At 47.8% G+C, this 23761-nt stretch overlaps 1 protein-coding gene across 4 annotated transcripts in view; it reads right to left on the bottom strand.

Annotated features, from left to right (window-relative positions):
• LOC135388768 (protein unc-13 homolog B-like) overlaps positions 1 to 23761 on the bottom strand; it is a 291747-nt gene that overhangs the window by 179641 nt on the left and 88345 nt on the right. The window contains exon 1 of one of the 4 annotated variants that reach the window (XM_064618547.1): positions 19650 to 22289. The exons of 1 other annotated variant lie outside the window; for it this stretch is intronic. In XM_064618547.1, coding sequence (XP_064474617.1) covers positions 19650 to 22127 — 2478 coding nt within the window. In that variant the 5' untranslated portion in view covers positions 22128 to 22289. Of the gene's footprint in view, positions 1 to 19649; positions 22290 to 23761 lie in introns of those variants that run through there. 2 more of the 4 variants (XM_064618546.1, XM_064618548.1) reach the window with 2 other exon arrangements.

Genomic DNA, 23761 nt, shown 5'->3' with positions numbered 1-23761 from the left:
AGACAGAAGACCCTGAATGGGGCTGTTCTTGTCATAAGATTATAAAACAGTTTCCTGGCTCTTGTATCAGAAATCGAATAATTGGAATGCGTAGCATTTGGTGCTCAGAAATAGACTGGCTAGAGAAAAAAAAACTACAACATGTTTACTACAAAAAGAAAGTGCCTCGTGGGTGAATACCAGTGAATGACTTGTATCACCCACTGAATGAATTGTAGAGGAGATGGTGTTTCTCTACATTTGGTGACCGGAACGTGATTTGAACAAGCAACCGTCTGAATCGCTTGCTACACAGAAATAACTTAAACCCAGTTAATGGCCATCGTGAATTTACCCCTACATAGGATATCTATGACAAGATCTGTAGGATTTTTTTTTTCTTTTTGCTTCGCCTGCAAGTCTACAACTTTCTGTACCGTTCTATTCCAAGAACTGTATAATGACCACGCTTGTCCCCTGACACAGGAGCACAGTATATGATTTCTTCCAGAATAGTCATCAGTTGTCCCAGGTCATTCACTCGGCTACTCACCCTACTTATCGAAAAGCCGAACAATTAGGTGCGGTTTTGAGTCTGAGCTGATGATAGGGAAGTGGTTTTAGGAATGACCGAGGTTGAAGCCGTTGTTGAAAATGGGATGAGAATGGGAAATGTCATTGCATAGCTCGTAATTTTTCATTTTAACTTATTGCCATTGTGTAAAATAAACACATACAATAACACAGTGGTTCATATGTCTACTTTTCCCTTTTGTTTTCCCCTAAGTGATCGAAAGTACGTTATTAACGCGAAGTTCGGTGAAATAATTTATTTGCTGTATTAATTCACAACAAGTCTATCCTACTTAATTTGTAGAGCTAATTTTTTATCGCAGTTGGAATAAAAGTTTTCGTATCTTGGGTTCCTTATATTTCGGCCTTTCGATAATTCGGTTTTCTGACTTTTCGGCCTTCTGATTGCCACCCTTCACAAAGTAATACGATAATAATAATAATAATAATAATAATAATAATAATAATAATAATAATAATAATAATAATAATAATAATAATAATAATAATAATAATAATAATAATAATAATAATAATAATAATAATAATAATAATAATAATAATAATAATAATAATAATAATAATAATAATAATAATAATAATAATAATAATAATAATAATAATAATAATAATAATAATAATAATAATAATAATAATAATAATAATAATAATAATAATAATAATAATAAAGAAAAAGTAATACGTACACTGATGTGCAAGTTCCAGAGATCCACATACACACCGTTGAGTGAACAACGTTGCTCAAATGTTGCACGTAATAAATACAGTCTGTACACACTGTTTGAAAACAGGCCTCCAAAGAACGCTGTGAGGAACAGACTGGACAAATAAGACAAACAGGCATACGACGAGTGGGCCTTCGAAGAATAGGCCTAAACCCACCAAATATTCAAGATACGAAAGTCGCGTCAAAACGTCGACACAGCGACAATGGGCTACACAACATTCCAGAAACCTCCGACGCACAAAAGTCTTCCGACCGAACGAGCATGATGTTACGATGCTTCCCTTCGTCTGTCACTGGAAGCACACAATCGTGACGATGCCTTCTTCGCATCTAAAATTCCCAGTGCTTCCTACATGCGGAAGCTTTGAGCCGCACAGTTTCCTTCGTCCCTACCCCCCCCCCCTTTTCCCGCCCTTGTATGACAGCGCTCAGCAATAGAAGGGGAGCCCCCCTGGGAGAGATACATCACAGCTCCAACTTCCCGCATCGAGAAATTTTACTTACACGGGCGAAAGGGGAAATGACGTGTCATCATTGCGAAAGCTGGATTAGCGCCACCGAGCAGAAACGTATGCTGACGATAAAATTTGCGTTCAAAAACGATTGATCCTGCAGCCGTCCTTGGCTGTACACAATGCAGAGGCTAAAAAGGGAAAGACTTAACCGACAGTCTCGACGTGTTTGGGGCCGTTCTCGTATTGATCGCGTCCCAAAACCGCACGACGACGACGACGGAAGACGCCACTTCTGCCTCCACGGGGGAGGGGAGACGGGCCGCACTCTATTGACTAGCCGGACATTGAGCAGATTTTCGCTGCCCGTCTTTTGTTTTCCATGGTCTGCCCTCGAGGGAGGGCATTTATCTCGGCCGTCCGTTTCGATACTTCATGCGAGCTTTGACGTCTTACCCTGTACGTGCTCCGTTGGCTGCGCTTGGAACAGTTGCTCGAGAAACTTCGGAAGGGGGGGATGCAAAGCTTTTTTCCAGCGTCCCACAAGAGGATAGTACAGGGTGGGTGCAGATAAAGTAGCCCCACATTTTCGCACATAGCGCGTTCTCTGCATACCGTACGAACTTCCGGCGGCGCACGACGGTGCATTTATGCGGTGCAAATGGAGAAAAAAAAATCGTGGTAACCAAACTCTGCGCAATAAAATCATTAGCAGCGTGAACTTCGCTCCGTGTATTTCCAATGGGACATTGCAGTGTAGCACAGTTGCAGCGCCCTACCGCTGGGGGGTGCCACTACACAGAAACAAAACGAGATCTGGTACGCCTAGCGGTAGCTAGACGCAACTGTGGCGTGACCGCCATATTGACTTCTGCGTAGGAAAATCGGGACGCACGGTGGGCAACGTTTGCGTGGATAACTTTTTTGTTACGTGGAGTTGGGTTACTACGATTTTTCGTGCGTTTGTACCGGAGGTACGTGCGTTGTACCGGCTTTTTTTTGTGCGTTTGTACCGGATCAATGCGTCATTACGCGCCACCGAAAGTTCATGCGGTAAGCAGGAAACGTGGTACGTGCAAAAATGTGGGGCTACTTTATCAGCACCCACCCTGTACGGTACGTACGGTGTATGCAGTGTCGAAGGCACGTAAATTGCTTTAAAGGAGCAGTCTAGAGGCACACAACTTTGTTTCTGTTTTTGGTCGGTATAGAATGTTAGGCGGCCGAAAACAGTTTTCCCACAGTTAGTGCAACCGTAGCGAAATTGGGACGGCTGCAATAGCTCCCTGAACCTCCCGTGCGCAAAACACCCTCCTTCGCCTTCCATGTGACGCGAGTGGTAGGGACGCTCCTCATTGGACCTGGGATCACATGATCGATGTGAGCAACACCGCGCAGCCCGGAGCGTCTGCTACCGGTTCGGAGACGCCATGCGTTCTCCGGCTGCGTGATGTCCGAAACGGAGGGGGCTGTCAACGACACAACCACGATTTTTTGGGACCGCAGACACCACGGGAAGAACGAGTGGTGCAGTCCGAAATTAACTACGTCTTGTACAGCGAAACCCCAGTGCTTCCCGACAGTGTGCAGCCTCTGACCGTTTTCACCGTACAGTTGGTTCAGTGGCTAACAGGTGGCGCCACAATGCCGCCGTCACCGCTTGCTTTCTGCTACGGTGAATTGCACAGAAGCCACGGATATATTACTCTTGTGATTGCAACCTTATTGGGTCAGGCTGCATATATGCTTTGTTTTGTTTTTTTAGAAAACGTGATATAAATCATATAACGGATAGAAGCGCTCGCAATGTTCGTAGCAGACGGTTTTTCCTACCAACGAATGAGGGGGCTCTCTACCACAAACGTCACACTTAGCGTGGGTGATCTGAGAGAGCGGGTGGGCGATTTTGCAAATGAATTGCGCCGCGGTGAAACAACTTTGGACAAAAATATTTTGGGGGAATGCTTTTCACATACTGCTTTACAAGATGACAACAGTTTTTTTGCCATGTTAGATACCACTTTAATGCTCCTTTAAACCTGGGGATCGTCTGAACTGGCCGAGGAGGCCAATGATTGATTGACTGATTATGTGTTTAATGGCACAAAGGCAACAAAGGCCATAGAGCGCCAAAACCCAATGACGCCAATGATTTGGTATGAAAAAAAAAAAAGAAACATGGAAAAAAAATTGCTCGGACGGCGTCGTCAAGGGAGGGACGCTAAACACGGACACCGCTTCGTCACCCGAACCAACTCTCGTAGCTAAGATAATCGCCTTGCACGGCGGAACTGGGAGGCGACGCTGGTTCGAATCCCCGCAACGGCTGTGGTGTCTGGGTTCTTTCTCAGGGTTTTCCTGCAAGGCAAATGTCAGCACAGTTCCGTGTGAAGTCGACCCAGAACTCCAGATCTACCCCGAGCTACATGTCGCCATATCGGAAGTGTTCGGGAAAAAAAAAGCGCCACCAATCTGCCACTTGAACCGTTTGGACACAATCTTGTTTCGACCACACAGCAGCAGTAGCGCCGGGTAGCTGCGCGGCAAAGACTACTTCGGTCCCTTCTTAAGGTGTCCATAATAATCGGGTCTACGACAGTTCAGCGAATAAACCCCGAAAAATGGGGCTCGATACCGAAGCTGACTGTTCACGTCGCCTAGGAGAAGAAAGGGATCACTATACGTCATCAGCAACAGACAACCAAGTGTCCATGGAGTGGCAAAAAAATTTCCTTCCCATTACTCAGTGACCAGCACAGGGTGTGGACTAGGGGTGCTGGTGACGATGGAACTGCTTGCAAGACTCAGGCAAGCAACGTCACGGCTATCGCAGGAAGGATCGATCTTGCATCCTGGGCCGACTTCACAGGGAACTGTGTCTGTGAACTACAAAATAGGCTCCGCCTCCCGTTTTCAACAAATCAGGGGCGAGGACGTTGTCATTCGGGAAACTCATTTTTAAGAGTGTATAGGATATCATTCACGTAGTAGGAACGGGCCCTTCTTCAGTGTAGTCGGATGATTGGAAGCTTCGCTGGAGGGCCTCACGCCATCACACATCGGAAATGGCGCCGCCAATCAAGGCAGCTTACGTCGCGAAGGTTCTCAGAGGAGGCGAGCTAGGGACAATCAAGAAAGCCTCTCCCAGGAGGTTTGGAGTGACGGCATTTGGAGTCAGGAGTACTATTTTCAGCTCCACTCCACGTACTCGGCTTCATAAGTCCTCTTGAAGCTGAGGCTCGGGAAAACGGCGAAGACGCCGTAAGATGGTACCAAACTAAACTGCACAACAGAATGTGCAGCGCGATCTGGTGCTGTATATGTATACGGGCGTGCACTTTTACAAGGCCGGTCGTACGTACTTTCCAAGTGCTGGTGCACTTCTACCTTCACAATTCTTGTAGTGAAAGTTGTGCAGCATAGCGACATATAAAAGTTTATCCGTGCCGGCATACTCCAAATTACTCCGGCATACCAAATTACTCAATGCGGGTGCAACATTATATAGCCTACATGTAAAGCTCTGGAGTGAACTGAATCCTTGTAAACTTCAGAGTGACTGAGCATCGCTGTGCAAAATTATAATGAGAAATGTACGAAGGAGGTAGACAAAACAATCAAGACGGCGGTGACGCGAGGAGCAGTTGGAGCAGCTAATCGAGGTCTCTGAATGCGGGACCAAACCGGAGCATTTCGCCGGCTTCCCGTTGGAAGGGGCAAAAGAAACAGCGGGCGACTAAAAGCTTCCCTCGGGCATATGTTGGCACTCTTGCAAAACGTTGGAGTGCTTGCAGACGACATTATGCAGAAAACGGCGTGGCGCGCGGACCGAGTAATGCTCCCTGGGCCCACATTCTGTGCCGGTACAAACCATAACGCTGAAGGGACATCCCAATTAACGGCCTGTTTTTCCGAAGCCAACTTCCTATTCGCTGCGAGATCGACCTATAGGAGGCGACGCCTTACCTCCATTGATTCGTTAAAGGGGTTTTGACACTTCGTCTCAAGTTATTCCGGATAAGGGTAAAATGCAATTATCTGCGTCGATGTGAACCTGCATTCCAAGTTGGTAGTGGTGAACTGGTGATGGTGAAAGGCCTCGCCGTTGTCGGCCTCACAGAGGTGGGCAACGTCACGACTGACGTACGCCCTGGGGGAGTGTGCGTCCTGGGCCGACATATGTCTGAAGGTGTCTGAGGAAGACACAGGTAAAAGCCCCAGACAGCACAGCCGGCACCGGGTTTCGAACCCGGGTACCCCCCCAGTCTCAACGTGACATGGCCAGCACGCTAACCACTGAGCCACGCGAGCTGGTTTTAAGAGTTTCATCACATAGCACGTTGAAGGCCAATCGTTGCACAGAATGACACCGTTATCGCTCCTGGCTGTACAAACAACGGGGCATACGCCATTTTGGAACAACTAACATTGCTGCATAAGTGTCACAAAACCGGGTTTTCAAGAAATCGGGGGCGAGTACGACGTCATTCGGGATGACGGTTGGCTAGGAGCGTGCTACGAGGTGAAGTTCTGTTTTAAGAGTCGCGGATATGCCACGTGCAAGATTTAATCGAAAAAGGCGCATAGTTTAAATGAACGGCACGTCCACATCCACTCCTGGTTCGCCCGTGACGTAACTATGAACTACCGCAACGTCACGAGGATATGCTTACGACACCGACTTAGATGCAGGAACCTGAGGCGCGACTGGAAGCACAGTACACTTCAGGCGACAAATAAGCTACTTATCTTATAGAAGCGCCACCTGCTTAAGCCCGCCGACAAACATTTGACGATGAGACGGTAAAACGTTATCCAGCCGCGAAATGTGTGCTTTCACGTCACATGCCGCTTGTGCAAAAAATGTTTTCGATCTCCGATTAGTCCTCGCATAATATACGCTAATTTATACAACCGGAGCTCTTCTGTTCTGTTCCCTATACTTCTTTCACTTGTTGTTCGACGTTTTGGAATATCCCTTCGTTTTTCTGGCGTTTGGAATCAAGCTGCTATGCGATGTTCATTTTCAGGATGATACGTAGCATAAAATTTGTGCATGCTGTCATTTATTCCAAATTTATGTGCGCTGGTTTGAAACTAAGCGAGAAGGCCTTGCCTCCGCCATATTGCTTCTTGAGGGGGGAAATGACAGGTAAAAAACTTTAAAATCCCCTTGTGCCGGGGAACGCAGAAAGGACAACACGAACACAGCACTGAACGACAACAAAGTTTTTTTACCAGATATGTTGGACCAACCAGCCCACATCATCTCATTATTTCATGAGATGACAGGCGTGGAGGAAGTGACGTAGCGGATACGACTCGCAAAGTCGTCTCGTCCGGCTCACATGGCAGATGGCGGTTGACAACTGCCGCCTCGAGTCAACGGCGTTCACTCGACTCCTGCCATCTTGCACCCGTTTACATACAAACCGTGTGTCACCTTCTGTCGTCTTCACGTAAGCACAGTTAGAAGCTAGAAGCATGCTTCATGCGTCATTCTTTTTTTCTTATCTCGCGGGCTTGTCATTTACTCTTTAGTTACGCGTAAACACAGCTATTCAGGATTTATATATAAATATATATATCATCATAAATATCATATCATAATCATATCACAAATACGATGAAGCACAATCAGTGGGGTTTCCTCTCAACCCGGGGCCTTGATTGCTTGCAAGAACAAGAGCGCGCGCGATTTTTTTTTTTTTTTCAGAGCGGAGAAAATATGGTACTTTATCGTGGCGAACCCCGTATTTTTATACAAATGTCGCTTGGCGCAACAGGAAGAAAAAGGAAGAAAGAAAAAGAAATGGTAGTTTAAAGTATTTTTGCCACCCGTGGTGTTCGCACTGATCGCGAACTCTATATTCAGGGTTTTTGAAACCTGAGCTTCAGAGTACGAAGGAAACTTTATTTCCTTCACGGAAGGAAAAAGGAAAACAGAAATACCTAGGCCACGCGTCGTTTGCCTCAGCCCAACGTAAGCTCCTTACGTTTTCCTGCGCCCAATCAGTAAAAAAAGAAGAAGAAAAAACGTCCCCACACGGACTCGTTTTTGGTTTCTCCTTATTGCTGAAAAACAGCAAGGCACTACAAATGTCTCTTTTCTTCCCTTCTGCTTTTACATTTTCTTGGGAACATCGTCGTAAACCTCTCCCGAAGCAAAGACGCTAGTCCTATCAATCTCCCAGCCGAATTAAGCGCACATATTTGCTCGCAGTCATTATAACGATTTTTACATTCTTTGAACTAACATTACAAACAAAAATAAAATTTTTGTAGACACCACGTGCGCAGAACCGCATGATGTGGATGCTCTCTACGAAGACGATAAGACAGATGAAGCTGTCAAATCCAAGCTCGGCAATGTGACGATGTCAGCCTCTGTCAACAATGTGAGATGACAGATCGCGCCTGCAATGACGGGCATTGCAGATCGTGTCCTCCTCTCCCCCAACCCCGCAAAATATACGCCGTCGAACAGCACGACAGGACGAGAAATGGAGAGGAATAGGCTATCGATTCAACAGCAAAGGGGGTGACCGTCAGTGGAAACGGCTCGCGGATTATACTTATGTATAGTGTTCGAGGCTGGGATATTCGGCACCTATTGGGCGCATATTATGCATGTCCAAGACAGGCGACTCCCCCTGTTTTCAACCAACCATGAGCCAGAACAATATGATTAGGAATGGTGTTCGGCTACACTCCTAGAAATGAACTTCACCACACAAGCACGCTCCTAGCCATCCATCGTCTCAAATGATATCGTTGTCTGCCCTGATTTGTTGAAAACGGGAGGCGTACGCTATTTTTGTGGCATTATGCAGTTCAGAATTCTCACTAAAATGGCGTACGTTCCCCCCCCCCCCCGTTTTCTTCAAGTCGAGGGAGACAACGTTGTCATTCGTGATTATGGTTGGCTAGGAGCGTGCCATGCGGTGAAGTTCTGTTTTAACAGTGCAGTGTTGAGCCTTACACTCTTAAAAATGAACTTCACCACATAACACGCTCCTAGCCAACCATCACCCCGAATGACAACGTTCTCGCCCTAGATTTGTTGAAAACGAGAGGAGGAGCCTATTTTGTGCCATTATGCACGGCACAAAATAGGCTCCTCCTCCCGTTTTCAACAAATCAGGGGCGAGAACGTTGTCATTCGGGATGGTGGTTGGCTAGGAGCGTGCTATGTGGTGAAGTTCATTTTTAAGAGTGTAGGCTTGCACTCTTAAAAATGAACTTCACCGCATAGCACGCTCCTAGCCAACCATTATCTCGAATGATATCGTTATCTACCCTGATTTGTTGAAAACAGGGGGCGTACGCCTTTTCTGTGACAATTATGAACAGCATAAGTGTCACAGAAATGGCGTACGCCCCCCGTTTTCAACAAATCAGGGCAGATAACGATATCATTCGAGATAATGGTTGGCTAGGAGCGTGCTATGCGGTGAAGTTCATTTTTAAGAGTGTGCACTCTCAGAACGGAACTTCACCGCATAGCACATTGTGCGCCAACCACTGCCACGAATGATAGGGGTATCGCTTCTAATTTTAAGAGACAGAGAGAGAGAGAGAGGGGGGGGGGGCGTACGCATTTATTAGCAATTATCGTATATCCAAATTGCTACAAAAAGGCGTACGCCCCCCTCGCTCTTCCAATGAGAAGCAGTAACCCTATCATTCGTGGCAATGGTTGGCGGACAACGTGTTATGCGGTGAAGTTCTGTTCTGATAGTGTATTGGTATTCCGTAATGCACGTGTCAGCACCCCCTCTGCAGCCCTTTCCGATAAGGAAGGGTTTTTCTGAAGCCATCACATGCTTTTGCAAGATTAGTTGGCATGACATTGCGTATTTTATCCGGATGTAGCTTGTTTCTAAGAATCCTTTTAGATGCTAGCACTACAGTCTTAAAAGTGAACTTCACCGCATAGCACGCGCCTAGCCAACCATAATCTCGAATGATATCGTTAAAAAAGGCGTACGTCTCCCGTTTTCAACAAATCAGGGCAGATAACGATATCATTCGAGATAATGGTTGGCTAGGAGCGTGCTATGCGGTGAAGTTCATTTTTAAGAGTGTGCACTCTCAGAACGGAACTTCACCGCATAGCACATTGTGCGCCAACCACTGCCACGAATGATAGGGGTATCGCTTCTAATTTTAAGAGACAGAGAGAGAGAGAGAGAGAGGGGGGGGGCGTACGCATTTATTAGCAATTATCGTATATCCAAATTGCTACAAAAAGGCGTACGCCCCCCTCGCTCTTCCAATGAGAAGCAGTAACCCTATCATTCGTGGCAATGGTTGGCGGACAACGTGTTATGCGGTGAAGTTCTGTTCTGATAGTGTATTGGTATTCCGTAATGCACGTGTCAGCACCCCCTCTGCAGCCCTTTCCGATAAGGAAGGGTTTTTCTGAAGCCATCACATGCTTTTGCAAGATTAGTTGGCATGACATTGCGTATTTTATCCGGATGTAGCTTGTTTCTAAGAATCCTTTTAGATGCTAGCACTACAGTCTTAAAAGTGAACTTCACCGCATAGCACGCGCCTAGCCAACCATAATCTCGAATGATATCGTTAAAAAAGGCGTACGTCTCCCGTTTTCAACAAATCAGGGCAGATAACGATATCATTCGAGATGATGGTTGGATAGGAGCGTGCTATGCGGTGAAGTTAATTTTTTTAAGAGTGTAGCTCCTTGTTTGCCCGTCCGTCCTTCGGTACAACTCTCTGTTACCTTATGAAACCAGTAGAGATGGGCTGCGTCTGAAGAATGATTTACAGAGAGTAGTGCACAACGTGCATTTTTATATCTGCAGTGCGCTTTCGTGCGCGCTTCAATATGGCTGTCTTGTACGTCCAACGGCACTGATAACGCTGTATGCCACTGAGTCAGGAGTAACTGGACGTTAGATGTAAGAACCAAGGTCTCCTTTTTCGTAACAACCTTAACCGCACAATATTTCCTCCCGTTTCACAAATCATCCCTTGCCAGGTAAAATTTTGAGACACTTTCGCCCTCTCCGACGAGCAAAAAATCACAAACACCGTAGAGCAAAATCATTCCGCGGTTAAGGCCGGGGCGTACTTCTCATTCAGAAGTCATCCCGCTGCGCGTTCTGCCAGCGGAAAAAAATGGCCGCCAGAGCGGTGCGCTCGAAAGGAAGCCCAAATTGCGAGCGCGGAAATGATTAGGGAAGAGTGAGCGAAAGAAAAGAGACATCATTAGGGTGGTACGCCCCGGGAATCTGCGACGCTAATATGCGTACCCCCAATGCTCCCGCACCTGGCGGGTCGCATACCGATGATGACGGCCTTCCAAGTCGAATTTCGCACGCTCTTAAAACACCACGTGACACACGCTTTAGGGAGAGAAAAAAAAACGTTGCACACTTTTGATTTGTGGAAAGCGGGTGGCGTACGCCCACTTTTGTGACAACAGACCTCTCCCTGTTTGTAAACAAATGACGGCATAGTGTTCGACAGCGCCACCAATTTGGTAGAGTTGAACTAAGCTCGAAGCTAGGGGGGGGGGGCGAACAAGGTCGCGCCCGAAAGCCACGGTGTTGATAGGATTATGATCGTCCCTGAAAGTCCCTGCCTTCGATCCTACTTTTCTTTCAATAGGAGGCAGCGAACAAGTGTCCCTTCGTGGAACCCAGCCCCTCTCTTTCAGATTTGTTTTTGTTTGTCTGTCTGCCAACGTCATGATGACGTTTTCGGGTAGAGGTCTATTAACGTAGGTGCGTAAGTCTCACAAAAAGAGACTCGGGTATCGGAGTCACAGGATACTCCCTTGTAAGTGTCACAACGCCCCCCGTTTTCATCACAACAAGTCAGGGGGAGAAAGCGATGTCATTCGGGGTGATTGGTTTGCTCCGTACTGATTGCGAGCCCACGTTTTATTGACGCCAGTGGAGGACACGCGTCCAGAAAAGTATTTCGGGAGGGGTTACATGGGGACTTTAGATGGGAGAGGAGGATTTCCCCTCGTTTCCCTGTCCCAACAGAGCTTCACAGCATAGCACGCTCCTAGCCAACCCTCATCCCGAGTGACAACGTTCTCTCCCTTCATTTGATGAAACGGCGGGGGGGGGGGGGGGCGTACGCCCGTTTTCAGCAAATCACCGATGACCGATGTCATTCGGGATGAGGGTTGGTTAGGAGCGTGCTATGTGGTGAAGTTCATTTTCAGAAGTGCACTACCAAAGGTACCGTTTCGGAGGGGGAAACCCCAGAACCCCCCCCCCCGGCGATGGCGGATCTTCCTCGCAGCCTACCAACGTCCATAACCCGTCATTCGACTTCAACGTCACCAAGTTCATAACCCATCGCTGGATATTAACTTCAGCATCACGTTACATAATATGTCACCATTCAACATCACACCATTCTGCACAATATGATGGTGAATGATGACTATAATGGCCATCATGAATCAATGAATTTGCCGAGCTGTTGTCAAAGCGAGAGTATCGTCTCTCTCAAAGCCTGGGGCGCCACAAGTTACAATGCCCTAAAGGAAGTTGCGAAGTAAGCTCAAGAACACGTAATTCATTGGAGGATAAGGGAGTGAAAGAGCGTCCTTTTGCAATTCGCCGCGACCAGCCGCAACAAAAATATGTAAACCGAAACCAATTAATTACTGCAACAAATGACCCGCTTCTGTGGCAGATTTTTCTCCAAAAGGTGTCCACTGAAGGTCCCAAAAGGGGTAGTACACATTTTAATGCCGACGGCGCCCTGCTTTAGAAGTTATGTTTTTCGCGGAACTCATTTGAAGTTTTATTTAAATAATGAGCTCCTCCCATTCATTCACACGGCTCGCAGCTCGTTGGTGGTGTCGGACAGATACTCGTAAAAACAGAAGTTATTCGATTGGTACACCCGTTCGCGAATTATTTAGCCCGGGGATTTAACTGAAACACCCTGTATATATGCATATCACGAAAGAATAAGCAATCGGCTATATTTACGGATATACCCCAAAAATTATTTTCAACAAATACCGATAATATAAATGTCAAAATCATGAATAGTAACGGTTTAACGACTGTCCACTTTAGCCTGCTAAGGCTGCAGCGCTGGTCAGTTATGATAACGGCCGTGCAACTAATAAAAGGCAACTGCCGAGGAATCCGTGGTGAACCCTGACATATTCCTGAACGGCGACGCAATGTCACCCCCAACATTACGAGCTTGGGGCCCCTTCGCCGTCTCTTCTTCCGCCTCTCGTTACAACTTTAATGTTCTTGCGTGTTAACGCTAAACCAGCAAGGACCCTTCATGAAAAAGGCAGAAGACATCCGAACTCTGTTGCCGAAATATGAGACTGAGGTTTCCTGTGGATGCCTCGTTATCGCCGTCCTACACGTAATTATAATTGTTACCACCTAATTGTTTGTTTGCTTGTTTTTCTTCTCTTTCTTAGCTTATTGGTATACTGGAACAAAACGCCAAGGAACCCGCGGTAAACCCTCAAACAGATGGCACACCTGCCATCATTAGCCGGCGAACTTCTGCGTCCTATACGCAATCAGTTAGCCCTGATGACACGCCCTGTGACGTCATCGACTGCGTGTTCTATATTTAAAACCTCCACTATTTCTGGTTTCGTTTTTTCCTTTGTCTTTCTTGTCGACGTGGCTGACAGTTCAGACGTTAGGGTTTCGTGTAGGGTTAATTGAATCAAATTATGTAATTAATTATTTGCTCAATTTTAAAAATAATTTGTTTAATTTAGTGAAATTAAAAGTCATCACAGTAAATTCTAAGACCAGAACATCGCGGACCCCCCTCCAATGGAGAGACTCGCAGCATTGATTCAGCCGGTATTTTTCATGAGGGAAGTTTGCAACCCTATACCTCAGGCGCATGGTATGTCCACGCATAATAATTCGGGGTCTTACGTTGCGATACGACATGTCCGAACGCACGGTACATAGTTGTTCCGTGCATTAATTGTCCACCAGAGGGTTCCTCAGCGTGCGCGGAAATCGCAGCAGGCGCTGTTTCTCGGAAAACGGGTGCCGTGGGAGTTTGCGTAACACTAACCTGGGCTGCTCTCAGTGTCAAAATTAATAAATTCCTATATAAAAGAGTACGCCATTTTGTCTTGCTGATGTAGGTGTGCACAAAATTTGTGCGTAATCCCTCACGACGTCCTGCTGAATATCAGAAAAGTCAATCGGGGTATGGGTGAAACACAAAACAAACGCAACCCCAAAGATGTCCAAATGACACTACAAAAACAAGCAGAAGCCAACTAATGAATGAGTCCAGTTACCGAGGCAATAGTACAAAAGTCCGTAGACAAAATACCCCCACTCTAAGAAAAAAGGGTGTGAAAAGGTGGTAACTGCTATAGTTACCACCTAGGTCAACATATCTTCTGATAAAGGGTGTAACAAGGTGGACAAAAGTAATTATCATATACCCAAATTGCTACAAAAAGCCGTAGCCCCCCTCCCTCCCTCCGCTCACCGAGTCAGAAGCCGTAACCCTATCATTCGTAGGCAGCAGGTAGAACTTTGCAACCGTTTAGGCGCAACATATGCGACAACTATTACCTCCCAGAAGGTGTAATTGCTCCACCCTTTTTTTCTGAGAGTGCAGTCCTCAGGACAGTTTGCCGAGTAACACAAAGACTTCAGAGGGCAACAGAAGGTCGCACGATTTCAAAAACTGCACAACTGCGTATATTGGCCAGTTTGGTGACCCACAATCCAGAGCCCAATAACTTTTTCGGTGCTGAAAACGCGGTTATCCACGTGGGCCAGCGAAAGATACGGAGACGGTCTCTGTTTTGCGTTGCACACACTTCTCGAGTATAAGGGCACGACAGCTTTCCGAAAATATTTGTGAGCGTTGACAAGTGTCATCGATCCGTCTCCTGAGGAGGTACTTTAAACGATAGTATGGCAGCTGTCTCCATTGACACATGGAACGTAATAGACTACGATATAAAGCAGGCCGCGCAGCCGAGCGTGACGATCACGTGTGCGTAAGACGGAGATAGCAGCTGCTACAGCGTAACACCGTGCGCTGTAGTGTTGTAAACTGAGGGTAGACTTACATGTAAGGTGTTGTCAACTGTGTTCAAAGGACACACACAGCATAATTTTAAAGACTGAGCCCGATTGTTGTCCGAGGACAGCTGGCATATTCCTTCTGAATGGGTGGTTCGAGTGGTTGCACCTCCGCTAGTTGCTTAAATGTAACTTCCTCCGACGTGTAAAGCTGTATACACATTCCCATTGAATTCTAGAAAAAAAAAATTCAAGGGTTTCAAGAGGTCAAATTCAGAATTCAAGCCGCCCTTATAGTTCTGACTCTGGAAAAAGCGGAATTTGAACTAGCAGCTCCATGAGAATAAGAAAAAGATGCAAAATCAAGGGTTTTCAAGGACTGTGGGAAAAATCCAGGGTTATCGAGACCTTGAAAATGGCATTTTGAAATTCCAGGGTATTCAAGGGTTTCAAGGACCAGAGGGAAGCATATGTATACTTCGGCGGCATTAGCATGGAATATGTCACGAATGATAGATGTTAAGAGAAAGATATTCTGATCCTAACCCGACACTTGGACGATCTTGACCGACAGTAAAGTGGATCTGGAGGCGCTGGCCTCTTGCTCCGCTACAGTTACCACTGACACCCACAACATGATCCTCGCCTTGTACCGCAGAACTCGTCTCCCTGGGACACTGCGTACATTTGAGCATGCACGTCCAAAGCAAAAAAAAAAGTGCCGTGGTGTTGAGGCTATTCGATGTAATGACCAAGGGCAGTACACTATTAACCTACGGGCATACTATCAGATAACGTAACCTATATAAGAAACACGTCACCACACTCAAGAGTGAACACCATCAGGGAAAATGTCTTCAGGCGTCGTTCAGCAGGTGGACGACACCGGAGTTCAGAAGCATCCGCACTGGCAGCAAGTAAGACATCGATTGGGAAACACCCACAGCTCATTACTTGCAAACAGCCTCTTTCCCGTAATACTGAAGTATGTTTTGTGTGTGTGTGTGTGTGTGGGTGTGTGTTAAACAGTCATGCATGGTGGGCAGCATCACCCTAAGAACGTGTTACTAAAAGATGTTCGCCAAGAAACAAGAGCATCAAGGAAATTCGGCGCTTTACCACTTAGTGTGACGACTCCACCATCCCAATGCGTCGCTGCTATGCGGTATTTTTTGCTTCTTTATTTATTTATTTTTTGCAGACCTTCGGGGCATAGCTTCCTATACGAAGTGGGCAAGTGGCTGAACCTGCGGCGACGTTGCAATAAGGGTATCAAAACCGTCGAAAGGTCCCTCCTTAAACCACGTCGTCGAGTTTAACGAATAGCGGAAACATGAAAGGAAACAAGCATTTGGCCTGTTGAACCCGCCCCTTTGCGAATGGGGCAGGCGGATTCTGAGCGGCTTTCGTGCCAATTAATCCAGTTCTGATAGCGAAAGCAACCGACCAGACTGACCCATTTCGAATTATCTGTGTCACATGTTTGCTCTATCGACCCTTTTCCCTCAGCTTGCGGTAAGTAATGCGCATCGGGTCCGTGGGGACACCAACTAAATTATTGATTGACTTCCCCTTCCGGCTAGACACTATGGGGGGATGGCGATTACAGGCGATGGAACATTGTCGTTACCCGGGGGTGGCCGAGACGGAAGTACCGACGACGATAAATCTGCCCGTACAGATGTCGAAGACGCGGTCCAGTACAAGCCATGACGTTGCTTTTAGACACGTGGTAATTGACGTCACATTTTTGGTATTATTATTACTACTGCTCTTTGCTTTCTTTCATTCGCAGCTGTCTCCCTCTGGAGAGACACGCTTTTTTTTTTTCATTCTTTCTTTCCGCGTCGAGTGTTAACGGCGTTCTTTGCAAATGCCCCGGAAGTTAATCGAGCGTACATGCAAATGCATAATGTCGCGCGAAATGGTTGGCGAAAATGCTCACGCCAGGACATGACAGAGAAAAACGAAAGGAAAAGCTGCAAAAAAGGGACGCTAGGGAGGCGTCGCCATTAAGAGCGCGGGAGGAAAACTGTCTCACGAGACTTTGTAGCTGGGAATGAAGACATTTGTGCGGGGATGACTACATACTGCGTTACACGAGGAAGCGCTTGTCTCGACACGTCGCGCAGCTTGATCAAAACAAGAAGGGATGAGTCTGGGAGAAATTGCACTGTCACAGTAACCCGAGGGCTTCTGTTTCAGCACCCGGTCCGCACGGATTTCTCTAACTCCTTCGCTGTATCACAAGACGCGGGCGCGGGCACAAGCATACCAGCTCCGGTGGCGCAGCGGTAACGCGTGCGCTTGGAGACTGGGAGGTCCGCGGTTCGAATCTGCGGGGCGGCTGTGCCGTCTGGGGTTTTTCCTGGGTTTCCCTCAGATGTGTAATAGGCGTATGCCGGCACAGTTCCCCTGAAGTCGGCCCATGGACGCAGCTATCCTCCCCCCGAGCGGATTCCGCTCGGTCTTCCACTTCACCCTTTCCTCTCCACCACCCTTCCCTTCCCGAGAAACATGCCGCCTAATCAGCCAGGCAGACCTCTCGGGTTCCTCCCAACGACACTCCTCCTCCTCCTCATATCAGAGCAACGCGCCAACACAGAGATATGTAATGCAACCATTTTTTTTTTTTTTAAAGTCGTTAGGAATTTTAAGGGTAACTTTCGTTCTCAATATTTGTCATCCAAGAATTGAGTCACACGAAGATCACTTTTTTTTTGTCACTTTTTTTTTTTCTTTTGTCGGTGGTGAGCATTCTTTCTTCATTATGTAGTGGTAAGATTTGAATGAGCTGCTCTGTGCGTACGATACTTTAGCAGTTTTCAACGACATCGTCGATCAGCAGAGAAGGCGCAGTGGAATCGTGTCGAGAGGACCATACCGAACCCCGGGGGAACGTGGATCGAAACAACGCTCTTCTAATTCGCTTTTCTGAAACTAAAAACGAGCGCCGCGGGCCAAGTTATGCAAGGTCGTTCGTTCTTCGTACTGGCCTAGGATAACATGAATATCACGTGGTTACGAGAGAGTACACGCCCGTGATTTACGTGTAGTGGAGATGGAGTAAGTGGGTAAATAGTATAATTGCAGCGCGAGAAGATAGGTGAGGAGGAAGGATGGAAATGGAAGAATATCCATTATACGGTGCAGCAGGCTTTGGAATGCCGTTCCTTTGTGTTGTCGTTCTTATAATCCGCGTCACGACCGTGGGGACAAGCCAAGTCAAGCAAAGTTCGTATTTCCCTCTAAAAACAGAGCTTCAACGCAAGCTCCTACACAACCATTATCCTGAATGACAACATTCTCCCCCTTGATTTGATGAAAACGAGGAGGGGTGTACGCCATCTTTGTAGAAATTATGAACTGCATAATGCCGCAAAAACGTTGTACGCCACCCGTTTTCAGCAAATCATGGGAGGGAACGATGTCACTCGTGATGATTATGGACTAAGAGCGTGCTATGTGGTGAAGCTTATTTTTAAAAGTTGCAAACGTACTTCGTGGTTGAAGGAAAACCGAGACTTGGCTGCTATGTCGCGGGCCGTTATCTCCTTACGTGGGAGACGGACCAATGAGATTGCTCCCCACAGGCACGCGAGGATAGACAGAAACTGTGTAGATGCGCAGACAGTTGACCTACTCGCATAGCGTATTTTGTTTACTGTAATCGCACTCCATTTACAAAATGTGAAAAAAAAAAAAAACATACACGAGAAAGCACGCATTACCACGACCTTAGCCATTCCTAGTAATAGCAGTCCCTGCAGGAAAACTTGTCAATAAAGTCAACGTCGCGAAAACTGGAAAATCCAGCGTTCCCGTGAAAGAGGATTGAAAAGCAGAAGCTTCAGGTCCGAAGCTGCTGGTATATACTTCGCACAGACACTGCTCTTCTTAGATGTTCGTTTTACATTTTATTTCGACTACCCCTTTCATGGACGCCGTTTTATACTTCGGCTGTTTTTAAGCCTTACAGTAAAAACCCATCGCACTCCATCGATCGATCACGTCCATTCTGGATGCACTCTACTCTCCAATATGAATGAAATGATGATCGCGTGGGTTCGGCATCGATGAGCGGTAAACTGTCCGCTTCAACTGCTGCACACCGGAACGCACTTCTTCAATAACCCCGGCAACATATGCGGCGGCCAAGGCTATAGGTACGACGAGTGCAGAATAGAAACCGAGATCCTTTCGTAGGTTTGTGCTTGGTGCGAAGAGCGCAGAATGGGTTAAACTGTAAACAGCGGAACTTCAACTCCTTCGATGGTATGTACTGTTATTAGCGTGCACCTCTACAGTTCCCATTCCGCCCTTTCACAGCGTCGTTCACGGTGAAGCGGTATTCGTGTCTGGCTACTCGTTTTCTACATATGTACGCAAGTTGTTCACCCTGAAGATTCAATGATGCGTGGCGGAACACGGTTCTTTCCCCGCGAAAAATATGCAATGCTGATTGAGCGATGCGCGAGATACTGAATAGTTTCAGAGTGGGGGCACCCATGTGCCCCTAAGAAATATGGGGCCGTCACTGCGCACGCACGGTTGTCAAACTGTGTTTTGCGCAGAGACGACTCCTCATTTCTCTGGGGCAGCGAAGACTCCCGGGTACTCTTTTCTAAAACTCGCCGAATCCGTGCGTCCGCGGTCACTGCAAGCTGGACGTTCACCAAAGTATCCCTCACCATGGCCGGTATACTAGATATCCGTTAACGCAGCTGTAGCAAGGCAAACAAGTCAACGGACATCCCCTGTGACAACATAATATCGAGCAATGTGCCGCACGGGTTCAAGAAGTATTGTACTCAAAAATCACTCAGAAATGTTGCGAAACCAGAGAGGACCACATACCACTAAGGCGATCCATTTGCTCTTAACGCCGCCTTCGCCCATATCCTGGCTTTGTTGAGATGCCATTCGACCCAGAAGACCTTTGAGATCTCCTTTGACGCGAGCCACCGGCTGTGGCGGCCCTTGGGCTTCTTGACTCGGCTCCTGTTGACTTTCTGCAGCACCTTCGTTACTTTCCTTGACTTCTGACACTTCGACACTCGCCACACCCTCCTGCGCGCTTTCCACCTCGCCCGCACCAACGCTACTCCCGTCTGCACAGACACCATCATCACCCACAGCACTCGCAGTATCCGACCGGCGATCGTCGACACTACTCTCCGACGGTCCCCTCTGACGCACCGGGGGCGTCGCGACGGGGGGAGACCCTTCCGAATCTGCCACGCTCAAACTAGACACCGACCCAAACGACTCTTCACCCAAGGACGACGACTGTCTTCGACTCTCGTGGTGTCGTCGCACGTCTTGTTGTGCGTCGGCGAAGACGTCGGACTCCGTGTCGCTGACCTGTGCTTCGTTGTTAGTGTCCCTGCGTGCGCCGTCTGAACTTTCGGAAGGGAAAGGAGGTTGTCCGCTGCTGGATCGACGCAGTTCGCCGATGGTGGGGAACATGAACGCCAAGCATTCTTCCTGAACTTTGGGTGGGGTATTGGTGAGGCTTTCCTCAGTCATGTCACTTTCCTGGACGCTCTCGTCCCGGGATCCCCGGGATTCTGTGGTCACCTGGCTGCCGTCTTCGAATGACGACTGCCTTTCGGTTGTTGTTCTGCAAGGGGGTCGTTCGGGTGGAGGATGTTCTGGTCTGCTTTGCTGAAATCCGGTATAATCTGCTGTTGTACGATGAAATCGCTTCGGCGATGGCGTAATGGGTGGTGTGAGGTTGATTTCTGGCAGAGACATCTGCCCTACTAAAGGCTGTCTGTTTTGTTCAGTGTCGTGGTGTAGGTCTACATCACTTTGTGCGCTCTGTGAACGTAGAGATAGTCTCCTCGCTTTTCTCTGTTGTGCTTTGTCTTTGGAATCTCTCCTCAATAAAGTGGCTCCCATAACACGGCTATACCCGCTGGATATTTTTGATCCAAGAGAAGAAAAGATAGAACCTACTTCAGACGAGAGGCCAGCCTCCTTCTTATTTGAGGACGATGGCTCGCCAGCCATCGTGGCGTCACTGAGTGTTCGCTTAGGACACACATCCGGAAGCGCCTCGGATGAAGAACCTGGCATAGGAACGACGGACGTCGTGTGCCGTCTCTCCCTCGCGGCTCGCCCACTTTTCCTCGGACTAAACGACACGGCCATCGTCGACCGCCTCTCCTCTTTCGGCGGTTCCGGCGGCACATCGTCCATTCTTTCCATTTGGTCCCCTCCCCAGTCCGTGAGCACAGGTTCCACAGGCGAGCGTTCATGAACTTCAGCCTCGATGACCGCCAACTGCGCCGCAGCAATAGCGGACGACGCTTCGCTGGAAGTATCTGAAATGAAAGCTCCTACTGCCATGCCAATCTCTCGAGATTCATTCTCCCGTCTGTCGCCGTAAGACTCCGACGCTGTGGCTGTCCCATTAGCGACAGATGCGGATATCAAGTTCTTCTGGACGGCTAGAGCGAGCTCTTCGCTCGCTTCGCGTAACCTAGCCAGCTGTCGTGCTCTTCTCGCCGCACTACTAGACGGCTTTTTCTGTCGGGCTCCACTAGGAGCGGAGTCGACGCACAGTCTCTTATAACCCTGATCATCACGACATTCCTCCGTTGCCGGAGGTGGTGGAGTAGCCATTGGAACTTCACCCTGGCAACTGGAACTTTCACTTTTTTCTTCTTCCACAGATTCTTCAATACGTTCCACCATCCTACCAGATGCAAAGCGAACGTACCGTCCTTCTCCTTCTGCACCGCACGTTCTCTGCAGGTCTTCGGAAAGCCTGCCCAACTCATGAAAGTCACTCTCCGTAACGCAAGACCCACTATTCCCCCTGTACCTCCTGTAGTCGGACGCCGTGAAGATGTTAGCGGCGCCATCCGATTCGGAACGGCTTTCTTCTTCATTGTCACACGATGATGAACACTCAGTACCTTCTTCCTGACTAGACACAACCTCTGGCACACTTTCGAGACGTGTAGGACGCAAGGGACCACATTCCAACTCCTCCTCAATCCGCCGTTCTAGTCTCAGGACGGCTTCATGTGGGCCATACGCGGCTGCCGCATCGCCCTCACCGTGGATGACCGCAAGGAGCTGCGCGATGACCGCCTGCTGTTCATACAGCAGAATCTCCAGGCGTTCCAACTTCTCCCACATCTTGACGTACTCTTGGGACAAGAGGTCGACCGCCCGCCAAGCGTATCGTAACTCAACTTCCAGCTCGCTGAGCCGGCCGCCAAGCCTTTCCATGAAGGCATCGACGGCTTCTTCGATCCTCCCGCTAAGAACATTGTAATAGTCCGCCGCCGGCTGCGAAGGGTTCTTACGAAGACCGTCCATGGCATGACCGGGGCCTGAGTCCCCCGGCCGCGTACGCCCTCACGGGGGCACGTCGTCCGTCCAAGATAGCAAGCGCATCGCCGCTCGGAGGTCTCGCCTGGCTAGTCGAGAAACACTAAAATGTGTCTTTGAATGCGCTTGCGCGCTAGCGTAACGGCGACTGCGCGAGCTCGACGCTGAAGATTTGGGCGCACGCGCGGGCGCTCCGCGGGAGTGACCCACTACTTCAGGGGGAACAGAGGGCTGTATATTGATCGTTCATTGGGATATCGCTCGCCACGACACCTGCCGAAGGTATCCAGTACCAAAGCTATCCCTTCGTCTTGCTTCGACGCAGTAGCATAGAGAGCTGGATTTCGACGCGTATTACGTATTGACCAGGCTGATCACCAAATTCTAAAAATAGCGTACGATTGTAATTCACAACAGCGTGATCCGTGTAGCGGAGGAACTTGATCGAGGTCAGCAGACAAAGTTCTGCCTTGCAGTTTTTCTAATGATCTATGTAGAGGCACCAGCGAAGGCTCGGGGGAAAAAAACGTAGTGGTTGTGTTCGGGGTGGTTAATGAGGCATTAAAGTGCGACAGGTGGCTGAGTGCCGTACGGTGGAAAGCAAAAAAGAAGCTGACATTTATAGGAGACCGTTCTTGAGTTCAACAGTTCCAGCCAGGGATGGGCATAAATACATTTTTGAGTATTTAAATATAAATACAAAATAATTTGTTGAAAGGGGTATTTAAATACTCTTCATAAATAGTTTTCAACATGAGTATTTAAATGCAAAATGTAAATATATTTAAATGCCGTAACTAATACCATAAATACTGTGAGGAAGACGTCATCTGGAATTACAAAAATAACGATGATCATAAGAACAAATTAGCGAGGAACAATAGCATTTATTTGTTAGATTATCATGGCGATTTTAATATTAGAAATTTCTCGAAGACTGCTTCTTTTAGGCATCTTCTGTTCGGCCGTACAGCCAGATTCGCAAAGGAGGACAGCTTCCCCACAGGTGCCGATGAACAAATGCTTGTATTAAATTTGACGAAGATGCTTCGTAGAACAATTTAATCGGGTATCGCGACCGTTGTCCGCAACAACAGTGAAAAAATGGTTTGTCGCATGGGCATGCTAGTGCAAACCCGGCATAATTGCGCCCCAAACTCGCCCTTCTTCTCGAAAGGTCAAATGCAGGGCAACTTTAAAGGGTCTCTGACCAGAACCTGGTCAACGTCGTTGTTTGTATGAATAACGAACCTACTTGGTGCCCTCAAGTTACAAGTGAAACGTTTCGTCTCTGCGGAGCCGCCAACTATTCCAAACAAGGAGCCGAAAAGCGGTTTCGATTTCTGCCCTCAACTCGTGCGATCAGCGCAAAACTCTAGCTATTATGCAGTGGTTTTCCCATGTGTATGACGTCAAACGCCCGCGACGTTTATTGGTGGAAAGTCCACACCGGAAGTTCGGGAGGTTTCCGCAACTTCCGTATTGCTGGGTACTTTTTCAATATGGACGCGGAAGCACAGCGGAGTCGACAAGTCAGCTTTTCAGCTACCTTTCAGCAGCTGAGAGGCACCTGCTACGTGCAGCAGAGTTTGGAGGCCTTGCTTTTGAAATGTTGAGCCGCG

This window comes from Ornithodoros turicata, chromosome 3 (genome assembly GCF_037126465.1).
Source record: "Ornithodoros turicata isolate Travis chromosome 3, ASM3712646v1, whole genome shotgun sequence".
Classification (NCBI taxonomy): Eukaryota; Metazoa; Arthropoda; class Arachnida; order Ixodida; family Argasidae; genus Ornithodoros; species Ornithodoros turicata.
The sequence above is the reverse complement of the archived record's forward strand: the minus strand, read 5'-3'. Positions and strand labels throughout refer to the sequence as shown.